At 32.9% G+C, this 12,329-nt stretch overlaps 1 protein-coding gene across 1 annotated transcript; it reads left to right on the top strand.

Moving 5' to 3' along the window:
- The first annotated feature begins 160 nt into the window (after positions 1–160).
- LOC106153913 (ruvB-like 1) lies at positions 161–12,246 on the top strand. Its single transcript, XM_013528062.2, has 11 exons — positions 161–381; positions 624–710; positions 1,030–1,162; positions 6,299–6,382; positions 6,845–7,002; positions 7,403–7,552; positions 9,891–9,954; positions 10,175–10,373; positions 10,707–10,809; positions 11,089–11,180; positions 11,513–12,246. The coding sequence occupies exons 1-11, from the start codon at positions 241–243 to the stop codon at positions 11,670–11,672; spliced, it is 1,371 nt and encodes a 456-aa protein (XP_013383516.1). The 5' UTR covers positions 161–240; the 3' UTR covers positions 11,673–12,246.
- The last annotated feature ends 83 nt before the right edge of the window (positions 12,247–12,329 follow it).

Below are 12,329 nucleotides of genomic sequence, written 5' to 3'. Positions count from 1 at the left end.
TCTCTAATCTGCTTGCTCAATACGAAACCCATATATAAAAATATTTAGGCAATCCATTTGAAAGCCTATTTTGTCAATATATTCTGATTTTTGAAATAGAATAATTACTATTTTACAGACTTTGTTTCCCACTCTCATTAAACCTTTTGCTTACATGAAGAACAAACCAAGCGGCCATACTTGACGCATTGTGCACGCTTTTTGACGAGTGTCAGTGGTAACCGCCGAAATCTAATCAAAATGAAGATAGAGGAAGTTAAAAGCACGACCAAAACACAGAGGATAGCAGTGCATAGTCACATAAAAGGGCTAGGACTAAATGAGGAAGGCTATGCTCTGTCGTCAGCACAAGGACTTGTTGGTCAGGAACTAGCAAGAGAGGTAACCGTTGATCATAATTTTATTAAATTTACAATACTTTGGGATTATGTTTATAACTCGCTTGACATAGTGATAGTCTTTGATTAAGCGTCAGTTTGAATACTGAATATTGGTTGTTGATTTTGCTCTGTTGCTGCCGCGCTGGTGTTACAGTAATTGAAATAACATTTCAAATGGTGACAATTGCGTTATAGTATTTTCCACCCAGAAATTGATAATTATATGGCTTTTATGTATCCCAGGCTGCTGGTATTGTAATAGAGTTGATTAAAAGTAAGAAGATGGCTGGAAGAGCAGTGTTATTAGCAGGACCCCCAGGCACAGGAAAGGTAAATAATTTGTTTCGCATTTTTGTTTTGCTTTAGACAAAATATTTTGCAAATTGTCACTTTCCCATGGAATATGTATTTCTTTTCTTTAAATTTCATTTAATTTTGCTCCATTGCAAAAATGATTTTATTTGACACTAGAATTTCCATAAACCTTTGTTCTTGTCAACAAATTTATCAATTTAACATCATTGTTTAGGTGATAAAGAGAATAATTTATTATGACTAAAAAAAATCCTATGCAGGCCTAATGTAACTGTTGTATGTCTTAAATATATTATAATTAAATTTTAAGTTTTCCTTAATTTTTTTCTCTTAGACAGCCATAGCCTTAGCCATAGCACAAGAACTAGGCAGTAAAGTTCCCTTCTGTCCCATGGTGGGTAGTGAAGTATACTCCTCTGAGATTAAGAAAACAGAAGTTCTTATGGAAAACTTCAGGAGGGCCATCGGTATGTTAAGTTGAATCTATCTTGTAAATGAAATATGATAAATGAGAAGAGCTGATGTAAGTTTAAATGGCATACTAAGCCTTTTTATGTACAGACACAGATGTGTCTGTACATATAGCCATCATCTGCGTCTGTCGTCGCCGTCGTCGCCGTCGCCGTCGTCGCCATCGCCGTCGCCGTGCACTTTTACCGATAACACGATAAATGGAAAACTGTTTTTTCTTTTGGTATGAAACTTACAGAACTGATGAATATTCATAATACGCAGGTCAAGTTCGAAAATCAGCATGATCGGGTCACTTTTAGGGAATTTATGCTGTTTTTTCACTTTTTTCAGCATATATGCAGCACTGATAACACGATAAGTGGAAAACCATTTTACCTTTTGACTTGAAACTTACAAAACTGATGAATATTCATAATACTCAGGTCAAGTTCGAAAATCAGCATGATCGGGTCACTTTTAGGGAATTTATGCTGTTTTTTCACTTTTTTCAGCATATATGCAGCACCGATAACACGATAAGTGAAAAACCATTTTACCTTTTGGCTTGAAAGTTACAGAACTGATGAATATTCATAATACGCAGGTCAAGTTCGAAAATCAGCATGATCGGGTCATTTTTAGGGAATTTATGCTGTTTTTTCACTTTTTTCAGCATATATGCAACCCCGATACCACGATAAGTGGAAAACCATCCTACCTTTTGGCTTGAAACTTACAAAACTGATTAATATTCATAATACACAGGTCAAGTTCGAAAATCAGCATGATTGGGTCATTTTTAGGGAATTTATGCTGTTTTTTCACTATTTTTCAGCATATATGCAGCACCGATAACACCATAAGTGGAAAACCAATTTACCTTTTGGCTTGAATCTTGTAGAACTGATCAATATTCATAATACGCAAGTCAAGTTCGAAAATCAGCATGATTGGATTATTGTTAGGGAATTTATGCTGTTTTTTCACTTTTTTCAGCATATATGCAGCACTGATAACACAATAAGTGGAAAACTGTTTTTTCATTTGGCTTGAAACTTACAGAACTAATGAATATTCATAATACGCAGGTCAAGTTTGAAAATCAGCAAGATCGGGCAATTTTTATGGAAGTTATCCTGTTTTTTTTTTTTTTTTTTTTTTCAATTTTTTCAGCACTTTTATAACACCGATAACATGATAAGTGTAAAAATGTTTTTCCTTTCCTTGGATTGAAATTTACAGAACTGGTGAATATTTATTATACGCAGGTCAAGTTTGAAAATTGGCATGATTGGACTATTTTTACAAAAGTAATGCTGTTTTTTTCCCTTTATTCAGCATACATGCAACACTGATAACGCATTTTAAGGAAAACCAATCAGCCTTTTGTCTTGCAACTCACAGGAGTGATCAATCTGACCAGTATACAGATCAAGTTTGAAAATAAGCTTGATCAGTTAAGTTTTGATGAAGTTATTAGCCTTTTTGTATATAAGTGGTTTTTCTTCAGATTTAATTCTTAAGCATGTTAACAGTCTTATAACAGTACTAATTGGATATGTTAAAGTGTTGTTTTAACATTTTCTGCTTCTTAACAATATTGTTAGTTGATTATATAAAAATGACGGTAAACCTATTATCCTGCATTGTGTAATAAAGTATCAAAAATGGAAAGGAACTCATCATTGCAGTTCGTCAGATTAAATCATTCACTATGTTCAGAATCTCCAAATGGAGCTAATTGGACATTATAAATTGTTCTATTGATATTTTTCCTATGTCAACAATTTTCCTAGTTGATCATTTAAAAATGTCAGTTAATTGATGATGGTTTTATGTAAAAAAGGTGTTGAAAATGGAAAGAAAATCATTTCAGTACAGTTATCTCTTGTTAACATTTTGGCATTTTGAAAGTGTGACCCTAACTTCCATGTCCTTGGAGACCTTTCCATATCACATTTTCTGAATATCCATGATACTTTTATTTTTTTATAAAAATTTTGATGGTCATTATGCTGTTAAGTATTATGTTATATTGCATGAAAGTTAAAGAAAACCCTATTTTGGACACTGCTGCCAGGATAGCGATTAAGGGAAAACCATGTTACTTATGATAATCAACCTTACTGAAAAGAGTGAAGTGCAGCTTGTGTTGGAAAACCATCGTAATTGTTTTCTGTTTTGAAAGCAATGCAGTACAGTGCTATTTGGTGCAATAAATGTATATGGATAGTAGGCAGTTAATTCAGGGTTATAAAATAATTTGCTTAATTGATTTTCAAGTTATTTCAGGGTTATAAAATAATTTGCTTAATTAATTTTCAAGTGGGTATTAAATGAGATTACATAAAAACACATTGAGATTTCATTGTAAAGTCCCATCAGTTTAGCTTTCTTAACTGTGTCACATAATTAGGAATCGATGATTATTATGCAGGTAAATGTTATTTAATATGGAAAATAAGTTTACAAAAAAAAATTTGTGTAACGCTTACATTAATGCTAAAGATGAATAACAGTGCCTTATTATTCTCAAACTCAATAGGGTTATTCATATCATGTTAGTAATTGTACAGCTAGATTAAAAGTTTGAATAGCAGCTTTATTGGTATTTTTTGTTATGTTTTATTTTACATTTTCTTTTAATTTTTTTATGCTGTTTTTTCACTTTTTTCAACATTTATGCAACATTAATAACACAATATAAGAAAAACAGCTTAGCCAATTGTCATTATACTCACAGGAGTGGTCAATCTTACAAAAGTGCAGGTTGAGTTCGAAAATCAGTGTTATCGGGCCATTATTTTAGAAGTTGTACTGTTTTTTCAAATTTCCTCAGATTCAATTCTTAGGCATGTTAACAGTCTCATTATTGAACTAATAAGATACGTAAAAGTGTGTGTTTGATATTTCCTGCATCTTTACAACATTGTTAGTTGATTATGTAAAAATGATGGTAAACTTGTTATCATGTATTGTGTAATCAAGTGTCCAAAACGGAAATAAACTCATATCATTGCAGTTTGTCAGATTCAATCATCAATGATGACCATGATGGGAAAACCGTGTTCGTTATGATTGTCAAACTTTCAAAAAAGAAACACAGGACTAAAATGCAGCCCAAGTTGGAAAAGCAGTCTAATGGGCTTCTTTTTCTGGAAGTTATTCATTTTAGTGAAATATTCATTATCTTTTTGGCATATTCATTGTGGGACTCGGAGCTCCCATGGACATGAAGCCGGATGGTAATCAAATTTTCTACATGTTCATGCTATTTATAGTCAATAATCAAAAATTGGTGATAATTATTCTATAATTTATTATGTAATGTTACATCAAAATTGACAATAATCTTTTTGCACTGCTACTGCAAACATTATGAAAAGAAAACTGTGTTATTTATTATTATATTTAACTTAAGAGTATGATTTTTAGGATTGGCATGCAGTTCAAATTAGAAAGCCAGGTCAATTGGGTTATCATTTATTATTGAATTTAATGCAATTTTGTGTGAAATTTCATTTTTCTCATTCTGGCACTTTCTAAGTATAAACTTGAACTCTGATGGGCCTGAAGCCTTATGCTTTTACTCTCATCGGTGTTACCTGTTGTGCAAAATTAAAATTTAATGTTGACTGTGCAGTTAAACATAATGTATTATTGCATCAGAAGTGGTAGTCTCCTATTTTGTGCATTATTGTTTTGTGCTCTTCTTAAGTTGTGACTTATGGGCCTGAAAGACCTTTGAGAGGGTCAGTCTATAAATTTCCCTTGGGTATCACTTCGCTAATTTCAGTTATAAAGTAATTTGCCTAATTGATAGGCTACATAAAGCACACTTGTGATTTGAGATTACATAAAGCACACTTGTTGATATTTCCCTGTAAACTCCCATAGGTTAAGCTCTCTGCTAGATTAATAATAAGGAAGCAGTGATAATTATGCAGGTAAATTTTGTTCAATATTGCAAATAAGTTTTATATATATATATATATATATATATATATATATATATATATATATATCAAACTGAAAGATTAAAAGTTTGAATAGCAGCTTCATTGGAATTATATTTACCTCTGCCAAGGAGGTTATATTTTCACCCCTGTTTGTCATCAACATAACTCAAAAAGTTATGGACTGATTTTGCTGAAATTTTCAGGAACTGTCAGAAGTGGGCCAAAGAGGACAAAAATCAATAATAATCAACAATTGCTACCTTGGCAGAGGTCTGCACTCTCGGAGTGCTTTTCTAGTTTTGTTGTTTTCCTTTATAATTTTTTCTCAAACACTTGCATTTGTGACTTTAAACTCTCATCCGCCTGAGACTCTGACATTTCTGTTTTTCCACATAAGCAGTTGTATTGTTTTTTATGTCTTTAAACATTATGTTACTTATGTAATATTATTTTATGCACTGTCATCATTTTTCAAATATTGAGACTTACATCATGTGAATTTGAACTCTCATGGTCCTGAAACTGTAATCTTATTGAAAGGGTAGATTGAGACCATCTTCTGGGACTTCCGGAAGACAGTCAGGTTATTAAGTTTATATTGCCTGATATCTATTTTTTCTTCTGTTGGAAGACCATCAAAATGGAGAATGGATCAAAATAGGTACTTTGGAATACTGTCAGAAAATATCTCTGGGTCCGCTCATGTTATTGACCATTTTACCTGTTGTGCATGATTAAAATTCAGTGTTGACTGACAGTGCTATTATAAGCATTATTTATTATTGCATCAAAATTGACAAAATGACCTATTTTGCATCTTTATTTTCTGTTTTTTGTCTGTACATTTGACAGCTTTGCTGCCTTGTTTAATATTTTAGTCGAAGAACAGGTGTTTGGTCAGGAATTTTAACAGAACTAAAATGTGGGACTGGGTACATTTATTTGTGTCAGTGTAAGTTGTGATAAAGGAGGGTCTTGTTTTATGGAACAATCTACATTTTTAAAAGTATGCAAAGGATCATATACAAGCCTCATCTTATTAAAACGATGATTGATGTGCGTTAATTTAGAAATTGTGTCATGTCTACTTAAGTTTTATGTTAAGTGAATAAAAAAAATAGAGGGAAAATGATTGAAAATGAAGAAGATGCCAGTTTCAGGTTTGAAGCATTTGCATGTTGTTTTTGGTAGGTTTGAGGATAAAGGAGACCAAAGAAGTATATGAGGGAGAGGTAACAGAGCTGACACCAGTAGAAACAGAGAACCCAATGGGAGGTAAGAATAATACCAGACAGTGTGGAGTAACAAGCAGCTGAAGATATAGAAATATATAGAAATTATTTTTGGCTTATATATGGGTGTACATTTTTACAAGATGTTAATTTTTCAATAATTTCAGCTTGAAAGATAATGAAAGGGGTTGTATTTGTACCTTTTCTCCTCCTTTTGCAAATTCTGGTCATTTGAATGTATTTAATATAAAGCCAGAGTATTCCAGCACTTGTTTTCATTTATGGTTTTGCTCTTGGTTAAGCATTTTATTCTAAACTTTGCTGGAATATATTGAGGATACATTTCTTTTTTCTTGGTAATCATGGAAAAAAAACTTTTAGCCCTCTGTGCTGCCATGATATATGTAACTTTGAATTTTTTCTTTGATGTTTGTATGAAAACCAGTCTTTTTGGCTAGTTTATCTTTGATATATTATTGTTTAAAGAAACTCTTCTTTTTTCCAGGTTATGGGAAAACAGTGAGTCATGTGGTGATAGGACTGAAGACTGCTAAGGGTACGAAGCAGCTAAAACTAGACCCATCTATTTATGAGAGCTTACAAAAAGAGAAGGTGGAGACAGGAGATGTCATTTATATTGAAGCCAACAGTGGAGCTGTTAAGGTGAGGAATTCAGAAAGACCCAAGAACTGCAATGTATTCAGATGAATGATTTATGTTTTTGTTAAAACTATGATGACTCACCGTTGTGAAACATCTGTGTTTTTATTAGTACATAATGGCATGACTGCATTTTGTGTTGTAAGTGAAAACACCAAAAAAAAATTTGTATATATATGTATATTTTTTTTCTTGTAAATTTTGCTGTTATTTTCAAGTGAGCCCTTCTGACATGGATTTAATATTTTTAGACATTGGATTATTTCAACTGTTTTTGTCACTATTACTTTTCATTCAGTACATGTGCTGCATATTCTGTGTTGATATATAAAAAATGACAATAAAAATAGACCACACATTTCCAAATGAGATTTTAAAACATTGGTACCACTATCGTTTTCAGCGTCAGGGCAGATCTGATACATATGCTACAGAGTTTGATCTAGAAGCAGAAGAGTACGTCCCTCTACCTAAAGGAGATGTCCACAAGAAAAAAGAGGTCATACAGGATGTCACCTTACATGACCTAGATATTGCAAATGCAAGGCCACAGGTTTGTAAATGATACGGGAAATAACACTTGCGTTTTTATGTACAGACACAGATGTGTCTGTACATATAGCCATCATCTGCGTCTGTCGTCGCCGTCGTCGCCGTCGTCGCCGTCGCCGTGCACTTTTACCGATAACACGATAAGTGGAAAACCATTTTACCTTTTGACTTGAAACTTGCAGAACTGATGAATATTCATAATACGCAGGTCAAGTTCGAAAATCAGCATGATCGGGTCACTTTTAGGGAATTTATGCAGTTTTTTCACTTTTTTCAGCATATATGCAACACCGATAACACGATAAGTGGAAAACCATTTTACCTTTTGACTTGAAACTTACAGAACTGATGAATCTTCATAATACGCAGGTCAAGTTCGAAAATCAGCATGATCGGGTCACTTTTAGGGAATTTATGCTGTTTTTTCACTTTTTTCAGCATATATGCAGCACCGATAACACGATAAGTGGAAAACCATTTTACCTTTTGACTTGAAACTTACAGAACTGATGAATATTCATAATACGCAGGTCAAGTTCGAAAATCAGCATGATCGGGTCACTTTTAGGTAATTTATGCTGTTTTTTCACTTTTTTCAGTATATATGCAGCACCGATAACATGATAAGTGGAAAACCATTTTACCTTTTGACTTGAAACTTACAAAACTGATGAATATTCATAATACGCAGGTCAAGTTCGAAAATCAGCATGATTGGGCTATTTTGAGGGAATTTATGCTGTTTTTTCACTATTTTCAATATAAATGCAACACTGATAACACAATATAAGAAAAACGGATTGGCCAATTGTAATTATACTCACAGGAGTGGTCAATCTTACTAAAACGCAGGTTGAGTTCGAAAATCAGCATAATCGGGCCATTATTTTAGAAGTTATACTGTTTTTTTCACATTTCCTCAGATTCAATTCTTAAGCATGTTAACAGTCTCATTATTTAACTAATAAGATGCCTAAAAGTGTTTGTTTGATATTTCCTGCATCTTTACAACATTGTTAGTTGATTATGTAAAAAATATGGTAAACTTGTTATCATGTATTGTGTAATAAAGTGTCAAAATGGAAATAAACTCATATCATTGCAGTTTGTCAGATTCAATCATCCACTATGTTCAGAATCTCAGAATGGAGGAAATTGGACATTTAACACTGTTCTATTGATACTTTTCCCATCTCATCAATTTTTTTAGTTGGTCATATAAAAATGGCAGTAAAATGTTTATTTTGTTTTATGTTAAAAAAGTGTTGAAAATGGAAATAAACCCATTTCAGAACAGTGCTGTCTTGTTTACATTTTGGCATTTTCAAGGCGTGACTTTGAAGTTCCATGGGCCTGAAGACCTTTGCTAGTCACATTTTCTGAATATCTGTGATACAAATATTTTATAATTAAAAATTGATGGTCATTAAGCTGTTAAACATTATGTAATATTGCATCAAAATTTGAAGAAACCCCTATTTTGGGCACTGCTTCCATGATGACCATTTAAGGAAAATCATGTCACTTACTGTTCTCAAACTTACAGGAAAGAAACATGGGACTAAAATACAGCTTCAGTAGGCAATGCAGTCTGTTTGGTAAATTTTTCTGGCAATTAAACAGTTTTTTGTGAAAATTTAATTTTTCACATATTTGCATCTTTATTTTCTGTTCTTTGTCTGTACATTTGACAGCTTTGCTGCCTTGTTTCAAAGGTTTCAATTGTCTTTATGTAAACCAACATAAATTTCTGTCATGTTAAAGGGATAATAACTCTTCGTATGAGAGCTATATTTCACAATAGAAACATTGTGAACAACTCATAGAAATATAATATATTCTGTTGTACCACAAAAACGGCAGTTACAGCTATTATTCTGATATCAAAGCTTGTCTTTAGACCACGTGACCTCCATTGATGGCTATACTCTGTTAAAATCTCTTAAGAGATTTTAACAAAAAACCAAACTTTTTAGAAAAAAAACAGGGACTAACTTGGAATGTAAAAATGGATTCATTAACCATTGGTAAGTATGGGAAAATTGTTGTTTACTCCAGGAAAATTCATTTTTTGGCCGAAACGAAGAGTTATTATCCCTTTAAAATCTGGTTTAGTGCAAGATTATATTACGTGTTAATGTATGTATGCATCTTTTAGAATATGGTAGTTCAAGTTTGATCATCACAGAAGCGTTTTGTCAAATGCTAACAATGACTTGCTTTAGCTGAAGAATATAGGTAATGTTTTATTAAAAAAAAATTAAATTAGAAAAGGCTGGCACTAAAGTAAATCTAAGAGAAAATTTCAATCTGTTGATATTGTTTTTGTTTCAATTTAGGGAGGTCAGGATATCATGTCTATGATGGGGCAGTTGATGAAACCCAAGAAGACAGAAATCACAGGTTGGTAGAAGAGTTTTATAAGTCAGATAGTAGGTATTTTTAGATAGTTTACATGGTTAAAAACTTAAAAATTTGTTTGTTATCTTTTATGGTACAAGAATGTGAATTCTTTCTGTAATGAAAAAGGGCATATAAAAGTATTTAGCATTGTGCACATCATCTTTTATATTAAATTTAAAACCAGTTTTATATCGTTTTATGTTTTTCTTTTGCCCTCCAGACAAACTGAGAAAAGAGATCAACAAAGTGGTGAACAAGTACATAGACCAGGGTATAGCTGAGCTGGTGCCTGGAGTGTTGTTTATAGATGAGGTTCACATGCTGGACATAGAGTGCTTTACTTACCTCCACAGGGCTCTGGAGTCCACCATTGCTCCCATTGTGATATTTGCCACCAACAGGGGGAAGTGTGTGATAAAGTGAGTAAACTAAATCATGGTGTTATGTATAATGATTTGTAGACATTGAGTTGATATATGCACATATTATTTTAACTGTTTCTAGACTTGCTATAATTGCAGTTCTTAAGTTGTAAGTCCAGAAATAGAGGCAAGTATATTTGTGCATAAAGTGAGACATGTCAACGAAAAAAAAAAAGGGAAGATTCCCAGAATTGGCAATCTCTGTTGCACAATTTATCAATTTCTATCAACAGTTAGGAAGTCTGTTTATTAAGAGTTTGAACATTTCATTACCAATTTTAGTCACAAGATCAGTTGCTTTATCAAGGTATTTTTTTGCCTGTTTTCCAGAGGCACAGAGGACATAGTGGCCCCCCATGGCATGCCCCTGGATTTACTGGACAGAATTATGATCATCAAAACTTTACCATACTCCAAAGATGAGATGATACAGGTACAGTATGACTAGTTTGTGTCTTTAACTAGTCATCCCACTGGTCACTCCGGCTAGCTTGTTTTTCATATATAAAGATACAAAGTGTAATTCATCTAAGATAAGGATTGGAATATTTAAGGTTACAAAAGCACCAGTGACATAATTAACCCTAAATATGTCTAAAACTTCATTTTTGGTCTGATTTCATAATGGATGCAGAAATGTCTCTTCACTCTTTCGGTCTGCTTTCATGGTATTGAGGAAAAGATATCACAGTTTGTGCTTTACTTTTGGTAGATTTTGAAAATCCGTGCCCAAACTGAGGGGAACTCTATAGGAGAGGAATCTCTGGGGGAGCTGGGAACTATTGGAGTCAAGTCCACACTGAGGTGGGTATACTGTGTATAGATAGAGGATCGTGGGTATGCCACGTAGATATTGAAAGAGGATCATGTATGGCAGATCACAGACTAACCGTGATAAGACTTTACCAGTTTCTATAAAATTATATTATGACATTTAAAATGACCACATACCTAAAAGGAAATGAGTCTTCAGCACTGATCTTTGCCAGCTTTCAGTCTTTTGTTTCTTAGATTTTTTTAATTATCAGCTCCAAAAAGAGACATATAAAGCTGTGTGAGAAAGTAAAACAAGCATGTCAATGACAGTTCCAGTATAATGCACATCTTATAACTGATTTATATATTTTTTTCTTCAGGTATGCAAACCAGCTGTTAACTCCAGCCAGTATTTTAGCAAAAATAAACGGAAAAGATTCAATCGGGAAAGACGAAGTGGATGAGATTAACGAGCTTTTCTATGATGCAAAATCTTCGGCAAAAATATTAGCCGAGCAAGAAGACAAATATATGAAGTAGAACCTCATTGATTTTTCCATTAATTTTCTTAAAATGATTATTGGAATTGACGGATTGGAAACAGATAATGGATTTTGTGCGTGTGCTTCAAGGCTACATATAAAAATGCTCCATCTGACTTTATCTGATAGATGATTTGTCAGTTTTACTAATTGTTGTTTGGGGGCTTGACATGTTCGTTATTCCATTTCGGGATTAGTTTTGTGCCAAGAGAATAACAGTCATGTGATGAAAGTGAACCACTGAGAATCAAGCTTTCTGAATTTGAAGCACTAAGATCATTTCATGTGGAGTGTATGTTGGAGACTTTAGAATTGAATTAAAAAGCATAGTTGAGGCAGTTGTTTGTGTGAGGTTGAAATAAAAGTGCTTCCATCAATTTATATGAAAGTGCTAAAATTATAGTACATTTCAAAGTAAGTTGTTACCTAAGTATGAATACTTTCTAAATCTCGTGAGTTCATGCATTTTTATTGCATATGGATTACCAGGAGGTAGAGTTTTTAATTCATGAAATTATTTAGTTTGTGTGTATATTTTGAAAGACGAATAAAACTGTATATTTTATATTTCATATTACCTTGTGCAGTGAAATAAGAAAAATGTTTTTGAAGGAAAAATTACTTTACTTGGATTAATATAAACATTTCCTTTGAT

This window comes from Lingula anatina, chromosome 6 (assembly GCF_051362555.1).
Source record: "Lingula anatina isolate TDL-2025a chromosome 6, LinAna3.0, whole genome shotgun sequence".
In the NCBI taxonomy this organism is placed as follows: Eukaryota; Metazoa; Brachiopoda; class Lingulata; order Lingulida; family Lingulidae; genus Lingula; species Lingula anatina.
Note: the sequence above shows the minus strand (reverse complement) of the source record. Positions and strands in the feature narration are given on the sequence as shown.

What these genes read in the sequence shown, in the direction of transcription:
- LOC106153913 (XM_013528062.2), top strand. Translation starts at nt 241, where the DNA reads ATGAAGATAGAGGAAGTTAAAAGCACGACCAAAACACAGAGGATAGCA. An exon ending in AACAGAGAACCCAATGGGAG is followed by an intron (nt 6,383 to 6,844) that starts GTAAGAATAATA and finishes TCTTTTTTCCAG; the next exon opens with GTTATGGGAAAACAGTGAGT. An exon ending in GGAGTCAAGTCCACACTGAG is followed by an intron (nt 11,181 to 11,512) that starts GTGGGTATACTG and finishes TTTTTTCTTCAG; the next exon opens with GTATGCAAACCAGCTGTTAA.